General features: G+C 35.5%; 1 protein-coding gene across 1 annotated transcript in view; it reads right to left on the reverse strand.

Moving 5' to 3' along the window:
* Window positions 1–1,640: 1,640 nt before the first annotated feature.
* GNAT3 (G protein subunit alpha transducin 3) overlaps window positions 1,641–22,948 on the reverse strand; it is a 34,679-nt gene continuing 13,371 nt past the window's right edge. The window contains exons 5-8 of the mRNA XM_084897047.1: window positions 17,024–17,152; window positions 7,067–7,196; window positions 6,741–6,894; window positions 1,641–3,442 (exon numbers count right to left, since the gene is read on the reverse strand). Coding sequence (XP_084753173.1) covers window positions 3,252–3,442; window positions 6,741–6,894; window positions 7,067–7,196; window positions 17,024–17,152 — 604 coding nt within the window. The 3' untranslated portion in view covers window positions 1,641–3,251. The remainder of the gene's footprint in view (window positions 3,443–6,740; window positions 6,895–7,066; window positions 7,197–17,023; window positions 17,153–22,948) is intronic.

Genomic DNA, 22,948 nt, shown 5'->3' on the forward strand with positions numbered 1-22,948 from the left:
GTGTAACATTTAGTAAAAACACATAAATCAGCACAAAACACCTTTCCTCATATACATACCGTTAGCTTAGAAGTCAAGCCTGCATGATTCTCAGTGAGTACCTTAAAATACATTTTGTGACTAAATAGGATAATGGGTCAAGTAACATAATTGTAGTAGGCATGTTCACGACCTGAAAAAGGAGTTTACCCCTTTGTGTCATGTATGTAAAAATTGGTATATTTTATAAATGTTGTCAATCAACAAAATATTGCATATCTGTAATATATATTATAGATTCCACAGATTTTATAAGCCCCTATCCATAAAGCATGCTGTAGAGTTGCCAATAATTTTGTTTTGACACCAAAATATTACCTACTTAATACTCTTTTTTTTTTTTCCATGTCTCTCTCTAGTCACTAGTCCCATGTTGCAAAGACTTTATTGACCTTTTCATGCTCCTGGAAAGCCTCTGCCAGGACTGGTTGTGAATGACCCCGCTAGTTACAGGCCTGCACCAGATCCCTGAGGAAGTGCATGTGACTACCCCTGGGCAAACCTTAGACACGCATGAGCTGGGAGTGCTAGAAATCTAAACTAAGCAGGATTCAGGAACAGTGTGAGTCAGGCAGAGAAACCTCAACTAGCACAAAAGGGAAATGTCAGTATAATCAGATTTGAAGTTTAAAATGAAAACAACGAAGACTGCTTCTTTGAGACACTATAAATGCAATAAATAAATAAATAAATAAATAAATCCACACCTAACTGTACAGTTAAACATTGAATTTTTCAATTGAAATAGGTGTTTCAGTTCTAAGCAACTTGAACATTTCTAGTCTCAGTTTGCATTTCTTCCAGCTAAAACATAGCTTCCTATATTTTCTATTTTTTAAAAAATTTGGCCCCAAATGCTACACCAACCATTTTTAATTAAAATGTTAATGTAAAATAAAAAATAGACTCAAATTTAAGGTTTCAATCATTAAAGAAATAATATAAAATATAACATCTATTTTATATTTTCTCTATCAAACATTTCTCTGTTTAATTAAAATTATTTCTTAGCATAGTAAATGTTTTTGATTTGGGAGAATTTATTTTAGTTAGGATTGGAATAAATTTATGTTATTTATATTTGTTTTAATAACCCAAACTTACCTCTAATTATAGATTGGTCATTTAGCATATTTTTTAAAGTTCTCAGATTACAATATTTCATAGTAAATATTGATGCCTGCCAGTTTTTTGCACAGATTGAAATTAGTTTTGCATTTTTAAAAGACTAATTGAACCATTTTGTACCCATCCCTTTCTACCTGTATTAGCTAACAAAGGAATCCTAATGGTAAGCCAATGCCAAAATCTAAATAGCAATAATAGTAACATTTCAAAAAGTATATTAATCTTTTCTGGAAAATTCTTCTCACCCTAATGGAAACAAATAGTTTAAAGTAAAGGAAAAAAGACAAAGCACCATGGAAGAAATGGTAGCATTTGTAATCTTAATTTATAATCTCGTAGCATTGAATATCTCCTAGCAAAGTGTTGGGCTGTTGTCATATAGATGTTGTTTTTCAGTGAGACAATTTTATTGAGTGCCTGAACTAAATATATTTTCATGCTTTTGTTGTTGTTGTTCTTGGTATCTTTTTTTTAAAATATATTTTATTGATTTTTTACAGAGAGGAAGAGAGAGGGATAGAGAGTTAGAAACATCGATGAGAGAGAATCATCGATCAGCTGCCCCCTGCACACCCCCTACTGGGGATGTGCCTGCAACCAAGGTACATGCTCTTGACTGGAATCGAACCCTGAACCTTTCAGTCCACAAGCCGTAGCTCTATCCACTGAGCGAAACCGGTCTCGGCTGTTCTTGGTATCTTAAGCTCTTTGAAAATGTATATTCTGCAAAGAAATTTAAAAATATTTTTTCTTAAACAAATTTATTTATACTTGCTTTTGTGGTTTTGAAGATAAACCCAGAAATACTTTAGTAAAGGTTACTTACTGAATAGTGATCATCCTTATGTTTTTGGAAAAGAAATATGTTACAGAACAATGAAGTAGCAGCTACAGCAAACAGAGCTACAGGTTGGCATATTGCTTGATTTATGTTTTCTTTATCTCATCTACACTTGTAAACACCTAATTAGCTATTTTTTCAGAGTACTAAATCATGCATTGACCTACTATTCTGATCTATATCAGCTTCTTTTACAAGTGTTGAGAGTAAACAATATTGAGACATGCTTGGAAAAGAATACTAGTATGTTGTAAATGATACACACATTAAAAAAGAAATGGCATTTTTCTGTCCAGAAATAATATGATTAGATTACAAGGCATCAAATTAACTTTTAAAAAGGAGGCTTTGACTACTAGCATACCATGTGACATTTAGCATGAATCAAATGGTACTAAGAGAGAAGCTCAGTGTTTCTCTTCTAAAAAAAATCTCCTAATTACTTGCTCTTTCTTTCTACTTATTTAAAAAATAACATATACTGATTATAAGACACTGAATTAGTTTTCTCTCTTGCAGTCTAAGAATTGGACCCAAACCATTAATTATAATAATGTTCCTTGCTGTTCTGGAATAAAATGGGGAAAATGAGTGTTCCATTGAGAACCCCTATTAACAGCCTTATATTGTGTACTTAACCATACATTGCCCCCTGTTTTCAATCAGCAGAGATAAATTATTGAAATCTTCAATTCTACAGGTAAATTAAGCATTAATACTATTTCCTAAGAAAAAAAAGGAAACAGATAAAATTGCATGCTTTTTTTTTTTTCTGAATTAGGAGTAATGGACCAGTAAAATACCACATGTATCACCTTTAAATAGTCTCTATAGTATAGGCACAGTTACATTATCAACCAAAATGAATGCCTCCCAAAATGTGGCCAATGGAAATAATATGGATTACCTTGCAATTGTTCTATGTCCAAAAATAAGCCAAAATGCAGAACTTAATTTCCAAGCAAACTCAATGTCAGTGATATGGAATTTCCGTTATTACCAGTTTTCAAACCTGAGAACATCAAAGACGCCTCATCTTCAATGTCCCACAGAAATAAAAAGTGATCCAGAAACAGGTGACAATAAATTCAAACTTAGCATGAAAACCTTTTGCTTTATAATGCTACTTACATTTCTAGAGATGTTAATATCTATTAAAACAACACATCACACAGCACCTTTCCTTTTATATCTTGAAAAACATACATAAGCAAGAATGGAATGAGGGGGGGGGAAAGTTTGATTAGAAAAGTCCACAATCTTTCAGATTCTCTTTGATTATTATATCTGTAACTGCATCGAACACGAACTTGACATTTTGGGTATCTGTAGCACAGGTCATGTGGGAATAAATTTCCTTATCTTCTTTTCTTAAATTCAGGTCAAGAAACTGGTTCTTGATGTAGTTCCCTGCATCTTCAAATGTATTTGGCCCTTGTTAAAAAAGAAATTAAAGTAAACATTAATTGCATAAAAATTAAAATTATAAATAATATCAGTAAGTTTTATGATTTTACTTTGTGTGCTTCTATTTGATGTACTCTGTACTAAAAAGTCAATATTGGCAACAGTCAGTTATCAGGATTTATGTAATGCCTACTTTGTGCTGGGAATTATACTTGACCACGGAGGGCTTCAAGTGGCTAATATTTAACCTTTACCTCAATAGAAAAGAAATACGAATATATTTACACAATCAAGTAAGTGAGTAATGAAGCATATATATACACACACACACACACCGGTGTGTGTGTGTGTGTGTGTGTGTGTGTGTGTAAATATGTGTGTGTGTGTATATACATATGTGTGTGTATATATACATATATATACACATGTGTGTGTGTATATATATGTGTGTGTGTGTGTGTATGTGTGTGTGTATACCCCAAAGTCTGTGTGTGTGTATGTGCATTTGGTTTCATATGAACAAAATGAAGAAAAGAATAAAAGTTATAAAGAAATCTGCAGAGTGAGGTGGTAGTTGAACTGGACCCTGAAGGATAGCTAAAAGAGAACAGAAAAATTAAATGAGCGAGAACCAAGAGTGAGAGTGAGAACGGCCTGTACCACTAGACTTCAGGGTCTGGTTGAGAAGTGAATGTGCATTTTGGAGGATCCGGTTTGATAAAAATGAAAGATTTTTGTAGAGGGATTGTAGGAGGTCAAGTAGTGTAGGTGGTATGGGCCAGATTATAAACTATGTTGCTAACTAAACAGGGTAGCTAAAAAGAGAAATGTAAGATAGAGAACTATTCTTGACTGATGTTTTAGTAAAGTTAAATAAAGAGCCAATGAAGGCTCTGCTTAAGGAAGTTAGACTAGTAGCAGGATACACAATAGATCAATTGGGGAAGGCAGAAATAAAATAAGAAGGCCAACAAATACAGGACACCTAAAAATGACCAAATGATGGCTTTAGCAGAATGTGCTGAGTGGGGACCTAACACAGGATAGGATGGTAGCATAAAGATTCTCCAAGAAGGTAAGATTTTGTTTATTATTACCAGGAGAAAAATTAGGTCCTTAAAACAATGTAACAGCTAAGATTCCAAAACACCGACAACACCAAATGCTAGCAAAGATGTGGAGCCACAGGAGCTCTTATTTATTGCTGATGGGGACGCAGAAATGGTACAGCCACTTGTGAAGGCAATTTGCTAATTTCTCACAAAGTTAAAGGTAGTCTTAGCATACAATCCAATCCTAGGTATTATTTACACAATAACTCATGCACACACAAAAACCTGCACATGAGTGTTTTATAGCAGCTTTATCCATAATGCCCCAAACTGGAAGCAACCAAGATATCCTTCAATAGGTGAAAGGATACAGAGAGTGGTTTGTTTATAGAATGAAATATTATTCCACAATAAAAACAAGTGGGCTATCAATCCAAGAAAAGATTTGGAGGACATTGAAGTGCATATTGCATTTAATATTGAAAAGTGAAAGGCATTAGAAAATGCCACATACTGTTTAATTCCAGCTATATGACATGCTGGAAAGGTCAAGACTACAGAAAGTGAAAATAACAGTGGTTTCCAAGGGTTTGAGGTTGGGGAGAAGTATGAATGTGGAGCACAGAGATTTGTAAGGCGGTGAAAGTATTCTGTAAAATACAATCAATTCTGTAAAATACAATTCTGTAAAATACAATAAAATACACATGAGAGGCATTTGGTAAAACCCATAGACCTGTACACAAATACTTACACAATGCAAACTGCTGACTTTATTTATTTGTTTGTTTGTTTATTTATTATTTTTATATTTTATTGATTTTTTTTAAAGAGAGTTAGGGAGAGAAATAGAGAATTATAAACATCGATGAGAGAGAAACATCAATCAGCTGCCTCCTGCACACCCCCTACTGGGGATGTGCCCACAACCAACGTGCATGCTCTTGACCAGAATCGAACCTGGGACCCTTCAGTCCACAGGCAGGCCCTCTATCCACTGAGCCAAACCAGTTAGACCGAAACTGCTAATTTTAGCTAATAATGAACCAATATCTGTTCATCAACTGTAACGAGACTGCAGCAATGTAAGATGTTAATAATAGGGAAAACTGGGGAGCTGACCAGAGAGTATATGGGAACTCTGTATTTTCTCTTCTAAACTAAAAACTGGTCTAAGAAGTACACTCTAGTACTTAAAAGAAAGCATTGTTGTAAGTCTATTATTTAATTTGTAATATTTAAATCCTAGACTGTTTTGCTTAGTGGATAGAGCATTGACCTGCAGACTGAAGGGTCCCTTGTTAGATTCTGGTCAAGGGCACATGCCCAGGTTGCAAGCTTGATACCCAGTGTGGGGCATGCAGAAGGCAGCTGATCAATGATTCTCTCTCATCATTGATGTTTCTCTCTCTCTCTCCCTCTCCTTTCCTCTTTGAAGTCAATTAAAATTTAAAAAATTATAATATTCAATATAGAATCATGATATTTAATCATATGATAAATGTGTGAACATATAATTAATATTTATAAATTCAGAAGAAAGATACAAGCACTAATTATAGACTAGTACATATAGTCATTTTGACAGAATGCCGTAGTCCTAGTAACATCTGGGTGACTCATGTATCAAATAGTGAAATTGCTTGTATTTGTGTATAAATCATAAATATTTTTATCTTACCCAATTTCACTGACATCAGAGCATATAACAGCAAAAAAAAAAAGTTTCCAAAGGGAAAATAACCCTTCTAGAGAACCGGACATTTATAAATACTGATTAATAGGACCAGCACTAAACCTCTTAAGTTCTAGGACAATTAGAAAAAGAAAGGGTGCCACTATTCTCAAATTCATTCATGCTATCCTTTGGGAAATTTAATTCATACTTTGAGAAGGTACTGACATCTAATACAGCATCCCAAGGTTTCATCAGGAAAATATATGAAAAATTCCAATCTGAAATAAGATTTACATTCCTATTACAATGTTTAATGTTTGCAACATCACTTGATACATTATTATGGAGTACCAACACCAGTCTATCGAACCATCTCCTATTTATTTACTAGAGCCTATTTATTTTCTAGAGCTTTGCTTTAACGCAAAGTAAGGACATTTTCTCTTATAAAATTCTTTCCAGTTTGGATCACACGCATGACTCAAAATGTACTACAAGCCTCAACCTCATAAATATTGCATGTCAAGATCCAGATAAGGAAATACGTATCTACATAAATTTTTACTACTCTGTAATTATATGGAAATTATCTTACCAGTGTACTCTGGAAAGCAGATACTAAGATGCACTTTGGTGACTTTTTCTTGAAAGAGATCTTTTTTATTGAGAAACAGGACAATGGAGGTGGTGGCAAAGTACTTGTGATTACAGATGCTGTTGAACAGGTGAAGGCTTTCGTGCATTCTGTTCTGTTTGGTTTAAAAGATGAGAATGTGTAGAATTATTATTTGCAAAATGTTAATCTTGGATCTAGAAATAACACCTTTGGAGGGCCTTGACTGTGTTGGAAAATGTGGTGGTAATATGGCAAACTGAAAATGATTGTTTTTAACCCTGGCCTTATATTCCTTTTAGACTTACCACTTCTTCATCTTCCACTAGGACCATGTCATAGGCACTGAGTGCTGCACAGAATATAATGCATGTAACTCCTTCGAAGCAGTGAATCCACTTCTTCCTCTCAGATCTCTGTCCACCAACATCGAACATTCTTAAAAAAAATAATAATAGAATAACAAAACTTGCAAATAGCCTCCAAAATTCTCAATATCTTTTATAATTTTAAAAGGATACTTTCATATCTCTAGAAGGTAGTCTTTTGATTTTTATTCATTATAAAATACATCTTATTTGGCCAATTTTCAGCTCAAGGACCAAAGAAGAAATTCCTTCATTTTCTTTTTTTACTTCATGCAGACTATAGTAAAATAAATTACACGTTGACTTTGAGCATGTGGGAAATTTAAAGTAGCTTAGAGTTTTAGTAAGAAATTGATTAGCCTTAGGAGATTTTGATCAAAGTTTATACATATATTCTTAAATTAATGTAATTCACAAGAAGATTGGAAACTAACATAGTTCTGGTAATATAATTCCTGGACTGTTTTCTTAGCTCTTTCTACATTCATTTATTCAAATGATTATTGAACCTGATCATGATTGGAATAATTACTATTGTTAAAATGCCCATGCTATAGAGTTAATGCAATCTATATTAAAATCCTATTGGTATTTTTCAAAGAAATAGAACAAACAATCCTAACATCTGTATAGAACCACAAAAGATCTGAATAGCCAAAGCAATCTAGAGGAAGAAGAACCAAGTTGGAGGCATCAAATTCCTTGAGTTCAAACTGTATTGCAAAGCTATCTTAATTAAAACAGTATGATATTGGCATAGAAAGGCGCATAGACACAATGAAACAGAATAGAGAGCCCTGAAATAAATCCATGCACTAGACATTGTGCTAAGACCCACTGTTGCAAAAATGAAAAAATATCCTCACTATCTTCAAAACGGAAAACAAATACATTGTTATACTGTTTTAAAATAAAATTCTAATCTACAAGGTAAAGTGTGAGCCTAGAGGGAGATTTATTTCAGCCTGAAGGGTCAATAAACTTACTCAGAGGAGGTATAGTTGAATATTTGGTTCTCCTTCTGTTTTTGTATTTTGGTACGAGGCAACAATGTGGACATGGCAATTCAATACAGAAACTAAATTTTTAATGCCCACATCCCCTTACCATCCATTTAGAACACTTAAAAAAATGCAGATTCTAATTCAACCACTTCTTTCCTATTCATTTCCTCTTGGATAAACCACCAACATTTCTGACCAGGGCCAGAGGTCCACTTTTCCGTGGCCTCTTTTCCCCTTTAGCATCAAACACAAACTAGCTTAATGAGCACTAAGATCACAGTTATTTTGGTTCTTGCTTGTCTATCCAAGCTTAGTTCCTCTTTTTAATGCAGTTCAATCACAAGGTTATTCTTTCAGTTCCGTTAATATAAACCTAAATTTTGCTATTTCAGGATTTCTGTTGTCTCTCTCCTTTCCATGTGTCATGATTCCCCTTTTCCTTGTGTAACCCTTCTTTCTCAGCAGGTCTCATTGTTAATGTCTCCTCCATCCCTCAATGACTTTCTATCACACCACTCTCTTAGTTTCCTTTATAGTAATTGTCACAATCAGTCGTTAACTGGTTCGCTTATTTATGTGTTTTGCATATTTAGTATATGTTATCTGCCCTAATAGAATAGTGGCTGCTTGAGGGTAGGGACCTTATCTATCATAGTGATGGCTATATCCCCAGTGCAAGGCACTATCCCTCATACACAATAGACATGCAATAAAAAATTGCTAAATAAATGAGTATATTTCATGTTACTGGCACGAAGGGGTTATATTAATGTAAAGTGCATGTGTAAGGAATGAGAGAACATGGGGTATTGTGAACATCATTAAGTTTAGATCGACTTTCTTTGACTAGAGGTCCCCGAGTAGGACATATTATCTGGGTAAGTCTCAAACCCTCATCAAGTGAAACTGCCATTACCTTTGCTGTGAAGTCTGACCTTCCTCCTCTGGTCAGACGGTTCCCTGTGGTGCCAAACAGTTCCCTGGGCATATTCTCCACCTTTCAGGTGTTTTGTTTCATTTAACTAATGGAGATACTGTAGATAGTCTGGGTTCTAGGTGTTTCACATATTCTCCATTTAACCATATGTAAATACTAGAGGCCCATTGCATGATATTTGTGCAAAAATAGGCCTTTCTTCCTCTGGCTTCACTCCCAGCCACCTGGGAGCCAGCAAGTCCCAGCTCCCTGGCCGCACAAGAGCTGGCACGTCCTCGCTTCTGTGCAGAGCTTGGCTCCAGTAGTTCCCTCCGCCCACCCCCCCAACCCCCTTCCCCTTATAGCAAGCATCACGCCCCTCCCAGCCCACTCCGCACCTGCATATGCAATTTAACCTCCATCTTTGCTGGGTTATTTTGCATGCTCACTCTGATTGGCTGTGGGCATAGCAGAGTGATGGGTAATTTGCATGTTTCTATTTTTATTAGGTAAGACATGGTGGATCATTTGTTGGCAAAGAAATATGATTTGTCATTGGAAAAAAAAATGCATTAACTTGTAAAGTTGAGGATGGACTGTACATCACTAGGTTTAAACCTATGATGGGCTTTGTCAAACTAAAACCACTCCTTGTAGTCCCACCCACTCAATTTTAACATGGAAGAACCTCCATAATTCTTGTTTCTTTTTTTTTGCTCTAATCCTCTCTCAGGGTTTGCTTCCAGGGTGGGTATCCTATAAGGGAGAACTAATGAATCACAGAGCCAAGACAAAAGTCACTGGATGAATGGGATATTTGTACTGAGTGCCAAATATTCAAATTTCACAGTAAGAATGATGGTGCCATAGGAGCCAATTTCCAAAATAGATTGATTAAGTTTTCCCTATTAAACAGGGCTGGGGTTAGTCCTATTAGCATTTGTTTTGGACCTCTTTTATCTTCTTTTATGGACAATGAACCCATCTCCATCTATTTTGATTGGTTCTTTATTTAATCACATTTATAATTTTGATCAGATATATTCAAATTTTACAAAACTGAGAATATTCTTAATGTAACTTTAGATAACTGCTCAGATTCCTTGCATGGTTACCAAATATTTTACCTCTGAGAGGCTAATCTTGTTTCTCTCATGCTGATAGATTTTTAATTTAAAAATAATTTACAGAGAGTCCCTAGTAATGAAAACATTATAGAACTGAAATGTTCATTAGGAAATCAGACCAATAGCTGGAGTTTTGCTTTTATATAGATTCTTCAGGATGTAATGTTAGCTCTAAGAAAGCTTACATTATACTTTTCTGCTGTTGTCATAATTTATTTTTCATACATCCCTTTTCACTTTAGGGGTTTCTCTAAATTTTAATTTGAGGCTTATTTTAGAGCTATAAAGCATAACATCCTATTAATACAATATGGAGATTCCCAAAGTAGAGCATTTGTTTATTATACATTTCACTGAAGAAGTGATTTTATACATGTGTGTGTTTATATTCCATCATGACCATGCTGTGAAAAACAAAAATAAACACAAAGAACACATATACTTGCTGATGAACATTTGGTTTGGGCTAATCTATCTGGGCAATTAATCTGATGAATGGACATGTGATACAGCTTGAATACCCTTAATTTCCTAAGCAGTTAGGGTAACCAGGGTGCCACAATAACAGTGATTGGAACTTGCAGTTCTCATTTTGGATAAAGGATTTTGCTCTTATTTTTGGTTATACGTATTTTCTTATTAAGTAAGGTACTTAAGTTAGAATTTTTTAAAAACTTTTTAAATGCCTAAAATGTATGTAAATTGACTGGTCAGGCTTTTAACTCATAGCTGAACATCAATAATTTGTTAAATTGCCCATAGCATTAATATAAGCCAAGTCACCAGAGTTTTATAGCTTAATATTAAGCAGTTGACTAAACAGTTGAGTTTATAATCTATTATAAATTTTTGAGTTTTATGGGTTTACGGTAAACAATTGGTTAAATATTTACCACACAATATTATTCATACTTCCTATCAGAATAGATTATTATTAATCTGCCCTTTGCAGTGCTTGCAAAACCATTATACAACATAGGATAGCTAAAAATAAATACTGCTACCGCAGCTAATTTATTTGTTAAATTTTTTTTGCTCATCCTATAAGCAAAATTAGAAAAATTATAATTATTGACATCTACTTATTTGATCTCAGAAAAATAAGATCTAATCTGAGTATGACTTTATTTAAATATGTACTTAAATTATTATTTTAAATTATTAAATTATAAGATTTATTCAATATACTTGGTTTTAACACAATTGACATAACCTCTTAAGATGGCCACATGACAGGGTTAACAGGTGGATCTGTGTCATTGCTACAGAGCCATGGGAAAATGGCCTAATCAAGTCTTTGTCCTGTGCCATGTTCCAAAACTCAGAACAGATAATTACAGACATAAAGTATATGCACAGAGATCATTCTAAAATCCTTAATTGTTTGGGGTTAAAAAAAACAAAATCAAAAGGACTAACAACCATGAGGGACCCAGGGTCTCTAAAGTCCCAAATTGTTAGTACCACTATATACATACTTTTTGCTAAGTCTATGTGCATATTTGAAAGTTAAAATGCCCACTATATAATTCTCTAATTATTGAATGATATAATTTATACATTCATTAAAATAAATTCTATCACCATAATAAATCACACATTAATAACTTATTATTCTATAACTTATTATTTTGGTAATATTAACCATAAACATAACTTAATCAAATAGTATACATGAGTTATTGCTCTATGAGATCTAGTAGAGAATAACAAAGCTAAGTTGAAATACAGCTGCTGGGTAGACACCAGACCCACTCCTGAGATTAGATGAGTCTAACTTCCCAGAAATTAACATAGTGCGCATGACTCCAAATTCAGGAAAATTATAATTTATTTTATATGAGATCCATTTGAATGTTGAAAATAATTATATTGAATTTAGAAAATCTCAAGCTTTATGTTGTAATATTTTCTGACCTCTTTTCATTGACTTCTGCATGATTTTATGTTCGGTCAATTGTTTTTTAATCATGAAATGTGGCTTCTCTTTAATTGTGAATAAATTCTGATAAATCGGTAAATTCTTTGTCCTGAGGAATTATTTTACAAAAATAGAAGGTCTTATATTTGCATTGCATTTTTCATTTACATAGTACTTTAACATCTGTATAGGTAATTAATTTTATCAGTTTGACAGTTGGCATTCTGATTTGATAAGAATTCTAGGTAATTTCCACTAAATTAGGTGATACATGAAAATGATATAGTACATTGGCAGAGGTAATTTTTCATTTTGAAGTTCCTAGTTAAAATTCCTGAATAATTTAATATGTAAATTAAGTATTTGGTTTTTAAATAGTGATATGATGATTTATGCTATGTGAATACAAATCAATGCTAATGCACTATATTTTAATACCTGGGTGCTTTCTGAAATAAATTGGAATGTACATTGTTTTTATATTTCCTATTTTGAAATACTACAAAATTTTACACTACAAATGCCTGTGTGCTTTTAGATAATTTTATTCAGCACTACAGAAAAAGAAAAAAAGATGACTTAATTGTGAGAATTTATTAAGGGATTAATATTGCTGTGACTCAACTTATATTTAATTGATTTTAAAGAATTCCCTAAATTCCAGCTGGTGTGGCTCAGTGGCTGAGCATCGACCTAAGAACCAGGAGATCACAGTTTGATTCCTGGTCAAGACACATGCCCAGGTTTCAGGCTTGATCCCAGTGGGGGTTGTGCAGGAGACAGCCAATTATCTCTCATCATGGCTGTTCCTACCTTTCTCTCCCTCCCTCTCTGAAATCAATACAAAATATATTTTAAAAAAGAGTTCTATAAAAAGCATAACTCTGTTCTTTAATATTTTTATAGTAAAATTTAAATATTTAAAAATTTTGTAGAAAAATTTCCTGCATTTTCTTCCTCATAGAAGATGCTTTTAATAATTTGCCCTCTTAAGTCAATGAGAAAGAAAACCATTAAGAAAAGAAAGGAGCTGAAAAGTGGTTTTAGTGGATGTCAAAGAGGTAGTAGTTGAATAGTGTAGAAATTGCTATCTTATATAATAAAAGCCTATTACTCAAATTTCCCCCTCGGGCGGTTGTTCAATTATGAGTTTGACCAGGAGTTCGACTGCTCACTACGAAGTGTGATGACCACCAGGGTGTGGTGTGGAACATGGTGGGTGTTGGCAACATGGTGCTGGCAGCAGCTCACACCCTAATGGGCCTGACAAGAGCAAGACTACAGCAGATGGTGGAGCAGGTGAGTGGGCTCAAGGCCAGGGCAGGTGTGAGTGAGGGCCTTATTGCTCTGCCATTCACCCCACAGATGGTGACCTGTGGCAGCAGCAGAGTGCAGGGCTGCCACCCGACTCCCGGGCTCTGAGGGCAAGGGCCCTGTCCCTGGTTTGATCGCCCCACAGGCAGGATGGTAGAGCCGGTGAGGGGGCAGTGCCAGGCCAATATGGGATGCCATTCAGAACTGCAGGCTGAGGGCACAAGCTGGGGTCTGATCTCTGCAGGCCACCCCGAGGAGCCCCACTCATGCACAAATTCGTGCACCCAGTCTCTAGTGTCAAAGTAAGTGCTAACAGGGCTTCATAATTCAATTCATAACAGCTTACGTTTTGGCATTGATATTGTAATAAAGAACTAGCAAAACTTTTCTCATTCCTCCACTAGGGCCAGCAGTGTACGAAAGGAGGACCCATACCTATAGGAGTTAATATGATGTGTACAAAATTAACTTGTGAACTACAACAGGGCAAAAAAACAAGCATGTACTAATGAAGGTCTAGAGGTCTAAACAGAAGGAAAAAAATATTTAAAACAGTTATTTTTAAAATGCAAATGTATTCTACTCAGAATATTTGCTTTATACATTTATGAATATTTATATTTAGATCTGAGTAAAATAGATGTTCCAGGAAATGAACATGACTGCTGAGGTTTCATGAGTTCATTGGCAATCATCATGTGCCCTGGTTTTAGAAGGACAGGCTTGTGAAGTCCCATAGGGGCCTGCCAGCTGAAAAATATCTCCCCAACAGGCTGCCATTTGATTTTATTCTCCTTCCCCTCTTCTCTCTGAAGGGATCATGAATGACCAACAATACTAGCAGAAGCACATACATTATAGAAAAAAAAATAGTTTTCATATCAATTTACCCATAGCCCATCACTGATATGTAGTGCTAAAGTGCAGTCTTTGAAATGAGAAATTTGTGCATGCTAATCACATTTCTAGTACTTCTATAAATGATCTTGGGGAAATCTTTCACCTAGTTCTAGCTTCCATTTTATATATATATATTCTTTATTAGACTCAATTATTCATATATATATATATATGGATTTCTGAGAGGAAGGGGGAGGGAGAGATATATATATATAAACATCAATGATGAGAGAGAATCATTGATCAGCTGCCTCCTGCTTGCCCCTTACTGGGGTATCGAGCCTACAACTGGAAATCAAACTGTGACCTCTTCGTTCACAGGTCAATGCTCAACCCCTTAGCCATGTTGGCTGGGCTTAGCTTCCATTCCTTGGTTCTTGATTCTATGTAAGGATTGCAATGCCCAGCTGGTTATATGACAGTGAGGGTGTAAAGATAATGTACATAGAATGAATTATCGTAGTACATGTATTCATCTAGCACGAATTGACTGTGTGCCCGCTTTGTGCTAGCCACACTGATAATCACAGAAGATAGAGCTATAAACAGACATGGCCCTTGGCCTCCTGGAGCTCAGAGTGTATGAGGCAGAAACAGAAACAGAAAGAGCAAACTGAATAAGAAACAGTTTCATATATTGGTTTTTGATAGAGAAAAATGTAGTTTAATATATCAATGATATGACACCGGCTCACATTGGTGTAGCTGGTAAGTACTGTTTCTTTGCAATTCTTCCCAACTCTACATGAGTGACAACATGTTGGTCAGTTGAAACTGGACATTGTCGGTTATTTACACCAAGGAAATAATCAAGAGTCACAAATAAGCCTTTCCCCTCTCCCTGTCCACAAGAGCTTGTTCTTATATATTTACCAGCACACTGCTGAGTGTAGTAGTGACAGGGATATGCCAGGATGATTAATAGATGGGATAGTCAAGGCTCCCTGAGGAGATAGCATTTGATTTGAGGACTTAAGAAGGAGCCGGTCCTTGCAGACATCCAAGGCCAGAACATTTTAGGCGAAGAGAACAGCAAGTACAGAGGCTCTGTGCCTTGAATATTTGAGGAACACTATTTATTAAAAAAAATAAAAAGATAATTTATGTGTTACCTACCTATTTCTGAGAAGATACTAAAGACCAAGGTTTCTGAGAATGGCCAGGACTGTGAACTTCTAGGTGTTTGATATCTGACATTCATTTTCAAAACTAACCTGTGAACCAGACAATCTAGGATCTGGGAAATGCGATCAGCTTGTGTAAGACATGCTAACATCACATGGTAACTTTCTGCTGGGACTTTACAGTGAACTCATTAGACAAGTAAAGAAAAGGGGCCTTCGTTCCTCAACAACCGCTGTTCTTTCATGGAGAACCTGGGGATGGAAGGACTAGGCCCAAAGCTTACACCTCCCTCTGTGTTTCAGTGAGACTTTTGGAGGGGAGGAAGGAGAGTAAGACAGAAAAGGCAATGTGCCAGGAATGCTTTGAGAGACTTGGGGCAGGCAGAGGGGACAGAGCAATTGGAGTTGAGCTCCCAAAGGAAAACCCCAGAAACTAGACCAAAGATCAGGAGCCTGGAGAGAGAGGCTGCCAAAGAGGAGATGCTCCGCAGTGCTGACAGGACTGCCAATGAGCTCTGCTTACCACCTGACCATCAGGGGCTGTGTCCCAGCCTTTGCCGTCCTTTCCCCTGGTTCGCTCTGCCACTCACCTTTCAGAAAACTAACGACTTGTGGGCCTGAGATTTTGGGATACATTCTGAAGAGCTTCCTTCTACACTGACTTGTAAATTATTCTGCAATAACTATTGTAATTAGATAGTGTGTATTACCAATTTTAATACTTAAAATGCCTTAAAACATTTCCCCACTAAAATGGATTTCCCCCCACAATTTGATACAAATAGTTAATGGCACTTTTTTTCTTCCTACTTTTCAGAAATACTTTCATTACTGCATGCATGAGTGACTTTATTGATTATACTTTACTGACTTTTTTTCATTACTACAGGATACCTCTAGAACCTGGTTTTAATGTTTAATATTCCATCTTACCCACGATTGGCAGGGAGAGGTGCTCAAGTGTCAAGGGACACTTTCTACCACTCACTATGGATTTTTATTTCTTCCTATAATATAATAGAAGGGTTTTCCTCCGGGAGCTCAAGTCCAACTGCAATAGAATTTCTAAGGTGGTCTTGATAATGCGATGACAACGAAACTAATGGGATCATTTTCATAACCAAACCGTACTTATAAAGTAGACTTTGCTATTCCAGTCAACAGCATCATATTCAAATAATTCTCTTCTCAATTATTTGCATTTTAAATTGAGGGAGTAAATTAAGGAAGTAAGAGCATTTCAAGCAAATGGGAGGCTTGGAAGGCAAAAGAAATAGGACCCATAGCACCTGCTGCTTAAATGGTATTTAAATATGTTTGTTTTTTTTTAAAGTGGGATATCAGTTTCAAAGATGAGGAAGAAAGTCTAGCTCCCACCTGTTAGTGGAAGAATGGATGGAGCTCAAGATGAGGGTCCCCGTGTGAGGCTATGGGCAGGCAGGCAAGGACAGCGGTAAAGAAATAAACGAGGCCTAGTGAGCATTCCCAAGGAGTCACTGCCCTTGAACATGAACTAGAGCTTTTTCTCTGCACAGAAATATTGAGAATGACATATTTTTTATTAATAGTGAAAAAATATATTTGCTTATACCTGAAATGCAGGTCTTTAAAGGAGAACTGAGTTTCAATGATTCCCGTTGTTTTCACGCGAGAATGTAGAACATCTTGCTCATTTGGAACGTATCCAGGAGCCGTTATTCTGTCCAAATCATTAAGGTAGCTGATAAAAACAAACAAACAAAATAGCTATATGTCTTTAATTTTGTAAAGGATTTTGTTGTTGTTATTGTTGTTGTTTAGAGTCCATTGAAATTATAAAAATCCAGATTGGTGATTTTCAAACTCTGCTCGTCAGAATGATAAGAGCTTGGAGGCAGGGAGGTTGCATTACCCTGAGTGTGGTATACAGCTGACCTGCGGGGGTAGGGACACTTTTAAAACCAGATAGATAAATGTCGCCTTTGCTTGTATTTTATAAGGTGTATGTGATATGCTTGCCGGTGTGTAGATAGACATTTAAGAGGTAAGTTTTCTTTATTAGACTTACCTCCTGCAAAAATGTTACCTTGTAATTATGATCACTGGACTAGTCTCAAGATGTGGTCGTTTGCATTGAGGCACTGAGTTTTAAGAGGGATTGGTTTCAATATCATGATTTGAAAGTTGTTGTGCTGTTTTCCGTGGAATTTTCTAGCCTGGGATTCTGAACAACTTTCATTAAGTTCCATGACTATATCCACTTAGTCCAATGACAGGAGAAATGTTTGACTTCCTTGCTTGTTCACAGTGGAACTCATTCATGAAATTGCCAAGCCACCCATGAGCCTGGAGCACTCCTGGGGACAGGAAGCTGAACCTTCACACTGTACCCACTTCTACTTCCTCTACTCTTCCATCCCTGCATCAGTGAGCCACACTCTCTGGAGGCTACATTTGGAAGCTCTGCTATTACCAGGATGATTCTATTCTCTTTCTGCTCACAGTGTCTAGGAGTGAAGGGAAGAAGTCTGACTAAGCTCAGAGCTCTGTAAAACGAGTCTGCTGGATTAGATGAAAGAAACTACTCTTAGCTTCATCCTTGAAACCAGATCCTAAAACAAAGTGTTTTATTGCTTTAAACACAGTTGAAAAATCACTGTTCTAGATTTTTGATACAAAGGTTTCAGTAGCTTAACAATATGGCTATTTCTGAAAAAAAAAATGTTAGAGGTAGCAATAGACAAGTAAGGTTTTTATGACTAAATTGTTCAGTATAATAAACCAATGTAGCTTAATAGAAAGATCATGATAGGTTTTCATTCATTCAGATTAAATTTGAGAGGTAGGATGCACTGGAATATTAGTCATTTTAAAGTTGAAATTTCCAGGGACTAAGTTGAAGAACTATTTATGTCTTAGCACCTAGCACAATGCCTTAAAAAAGCAAAGCTATTTGTCATTGGTTAAAAAAATAAATCCAAATGGTAAGAATTCCTTCATTTTTATAGCAGCGTAGTGCCATTTGCAGCAGCATGGGAGTGTTAGGCAGGGGGAGAAAGAGATTAACCAAAGGACTTTGTATGCATGCATACAAGCACATCCAGTGGACACAAGACACTGGGGGGTGGGTGGGTGGGTTGAGGGCATGCGACAGGGGGTAGGGGAGGCTGGGGGAAGGTCAATAGGGGGAAAAGGAGTTATATGTACTACTATGTGTCCACTTGGTAAGCATATGATAATATGCTTGGTAAGCATATGATAATATGTTTACCAAAGAGCTTGGTAAACATATGATAATACAATTGTAAATACATTTTAAGGGAAATTATGTTAAACAATAATATGTATCTAAAACTAATAACAGATTTCAATCATTTATTTATTTAACTAACTTTTTCTTCAAAAAATAATAATAAAAAAAATAAATCCAACAGCAATATAGATCATATATTCTTGAAGGATCTTTCTCCTTTTAAGCTGAAATAAACTTAGAATAGGCAAAAATTTTGGCCAAGGACAAATAGACAATCAGAATCCAGTAACGTATATGTGTTATAATGTGAAAATATATCACTCCGTTTTATTCTAAGGGAGTTTATCTTTTAAAAAATGAGAAAAAATAAAGATATAAATATGTCAGAAGAAAGTATTGGAATATTTTCCTAGCTTACCTATTTTTTATTCTGTGAATCAAGTTTTTTTGTGTGCATTTTTTATGAACAAAGTCTGCATTGGTGATAGGTATATTATTAGTCAATTGGTTGATGCAGAAGCAAAAACAAAAACATACCTGCCATGATAGATATTTATTTTAATAATAGGCAAATGAATGTTTTGGTAAAGTCACATTTTAATGTACTTTTATTTGTATATATAAATAATTTCAAGCAAAGTAGAAACATTAACAGGGTGACAGATTTGCATTTAAAATGTTTGTTTCTATAAACAAATATAGGATTTGGGTGCTTCAAGCCTGTAGACTAAAACTTAAACCAAACCACAGGCCTAAATATATATCTAATTTTTTTAAAAAAATCTAATTTTTTTTTTTATCATGTAAAAATAGCATTTTTTTTTTCTGGTCAAGACTATGTTAAATTTTAAAATGTATGCGATTTCAATAACACAATAGACAGTCTCGGTGAGTAAATAATAAAATATTAATGAAAACATTTCCCTTGTTTGCCCAGGTCATGATGCTTTTCCTTCAGGGTGCTGGCAGTGATGGTGGGGAAGTGCTATGTTGCCAACAAACAGTATTCTTTTCCCTTACACTGCTAGCACTCGTCTCTGTTAGCTTCATCTATGTTTGAGAGGATAACAAACATTTCTCTTTCACACACAAAAAAAGACAGAAAGAGTAAGGAAAGAAAGGAAGGAAAGAAAGGAGGGAGGGTAGGGGGAGGAAAAGATGGAGGGAAGGAGGAAGAAAAGAGAGGAGGAAAGGAAATAAAAGAGAAGAAAGAAGAGGGAGAGAGAGGAAGAGAAAGAGACCATTGGTTTATATATAATGCATCTGAAATAGACATGAATATGGTCCTGATTTGATGTTATATTAACGAGTTTTGAAAAATGGAATGTCATTCAGTATTTTAGGAAAATCTGTTAATTTTTGGAAGAAAACCATAGCCATTCAGCTATTTTTCTTAGCAAGTTTTTACTTAATCATTCTTTAAAGCAGTGTTTCCCAAACTTTTGACATATGTGTACCCCTTCTATAATTTTTGTAATGCTGAGTACCCCTTGTATTCATGAGAACGTAGAATTAGGTGCAGCTAAGCACGGTGCAGTGCATATCCCCGCCAAACTCCGGTGCAACGCGTACCCCCACCAAACTCTTCCTGTATCCCTGGGGATAGGCGTACCACACTTTGGGATACACTGCTTTAAAAGATCCCGAAGAAGAAAAATGTTAATATTTCATTTGTCTTGATTTTATCTAAAATTATTTTTAGACATGGGGTGTATTATATGGGTGGAATCATCTTTTCTGCTGTTATTCTACTGCAATTAGATATTATGTACATGTGTTTAACTTGAACAGATACATTGCTCTTAATATGAATTCATATTGTGATAGTCCCAGTATAAACCACATTTTATGTGTCAAAATAAAGAAAACAATTAGAAAATACAATAAAATGTAATTTTGTCTGCCCATTTTGTCTATAATATGTACATTCCTTTTGCTATTCAAGAACTTGGTAAACATATAATAATATAATTGTAAATACATTTTAAGGGAAATTATGTTAAACAATAATATGTATCTAAAACTAATAACAGATTTTAATCATTTATTTTACTAACTTTTTCTTCCTCCCTTTTTTGAACTTTGCTAACCAATTTTAATGAAAATATTCCATATTTCAGTTTCTCATCAATTTTGACTGCTTTTTATCAATGATTCATATAGAAAAGCCAAATATTTTTCTATACTACTGACAACCCTCTTAGTATTAAAATGTGATTATGTACTGAGACACTTATAAAGTAGTTATTTAAGCTTATATAATCATAGGATGATGTTCATTCTCTACTTCATCAGTGAGACAAGAGTTGATAAAGGGCAATGTATCCATTGGGTTTGGGATTTAAAATTAATATAAATGAATAATCACAGGAGACTGTTATCTTTTCCTAGAATTTATGTTTCTCTCTCCATAATCCTTCTGCCCATCATGATTAAAAATCTGTAGATCATGCAAGTTTTATTGTCCTGTACTCAAATAATCTTTCATTTGTTTCACTTTCACATTACTGTTGTTTTCTTTCCTTACTCTTGGCATGTTGTGTTTGGGGGGTCACCAAAAAGACTCTATTTATATCTTTTATACATTAATATGCATGGACAGAAATATAGAATATGTAATGAAACTATATTTACATACATGCACACACATACTTATAGGCATGTGACCTTGGGATAAGATAAGAACCAGTTACTAAAATGGAAACCTAAAGTCATTTTAATAATCCTATATAATAAAAGCCTAATAGGCTAAGTATCTGATCAACCAGGTGACCAACCAATCAAAGTGTAATATGCTAATGATATGCTAAGGCCTCTCAACCTCTCACTATGACATGCACTGACCACCAGTGGGCAGACACTCCAACCAGTAGGTTAGCTTGCTGCTGGGGTTTGGCTGATCAGGACTGAGTGAGATGGGCTGGATGTGCCCTGGAGCCCTCCCACAGTCCCTCCCCATTGGCCAACCTCCTGGTTCCTTCCCTGGCCCTGATTGTGCACTGGTGGGGTCCGTTGGCCTGGCCTGCACCCTCTCACAATCTGTGGCCCCTTTGTGAATGTCAGAGAGCTGGTTTTAGTCCAATCCCGAAAACCAGGCCAAGGGACCTCACTGGTGCATGAATTCATGCATCGGGCTTCTAGTGAAATTATAGTGTCACAACTTCCTTTCTTATAGCTGATAATTGCAAACTGGGTGATAGCTGTGAAAATTATATGTAGTCTTTCTTGAGACTCAAAATAGAATTGCATAATGTACAAGTGTTGTGAATATCAATACACTAGTTTTTCTAGAACTCTTTGAATCAAAGCATATGTCATTAATCAGATTACTGCAGACCATGACTTCAATAACATGAATAGAGAAAAAATGAATAGCCCAACTTTAGTGTGCATGTCACCATGCTGTGTTTATGTTAATTATGATGCAAAATAATTAATTCTTTTTACTTTGAATAAAAAAATGTTTATCTACCTATCTGTCATTTATTTATTTATTTATTAATAAATTAGTAGCCGTTTGTCTTTTTTAAATATGCATATACATTTATATATTTATTGATTTCAGAGAGAAAGGGAGAAGGATAGAAAGATAGAAACATAAATGATTAGAGAGAACCATCCATGGGCTGCCTCCTACACACCCCTCACTGGGCATGTGCCCCTTACTGGAATTGAACCAGGGACTTTTCAGTCCAAAGGCCAATGCTCTATTCACTGAGCCAAACCAGCTTGGGCACAAGGATTTTATTTTTATTTTTAACCTTACATAACAGCAGTAGTCCAGTTATAGAGTAGTTCTAGGGTAGGTCAGAGATTAAATGCTTTCTTAAGGAATTGAGCTTTCCCTTCCTAAACTTCTGCTTGCTATTATCAGCTAATAATCTTGGTAGCTGCAAGTGCTACAAGTATAATAAGGCATGTGACTTGACCTGGAATCCAACAGTGACCTCCTGGTTCATAGCTCAACATTCAACCACTGAGCCACACCAGCTGGTCTGGAGAACATATTTAAAACACAAAGATCTTCTCAGGAAAATAATTTCAAAATTAGTTATTTAAAAGTGGAGGCCTGGTTCACGACATTTGTGCACTGAAGGGGGGGTGCAAGAAGGGGACTCAGCCTGGCTTGTGCCTGCTCGCAGTCCGGGACCCCTTAGGAGATGTCCTATTTGCTATCAATCATTAAGTTTTGATTATGATGTGAAAAGGGATAACAATTGCTTGGTATAAGTCCATTGACTTGGTATAAGACCATCCGCCCAGGGTCAGGCCTAAGCCAGAGGT

The sequence above is a fragment of the Pipistrellus hanaki genome, assembly GCF_964339955.1.
Source record: "Pipistrellus hanaki genome assembly, chromosome: 10".
Taxonomy (NCBI): domain Eukaryota; kingdom Metazoa; phylum Chordata; class Mammalia; order Chiroptera; family Vespertilionidae; genus Pipistrellus; species Pipistrellus hanaki.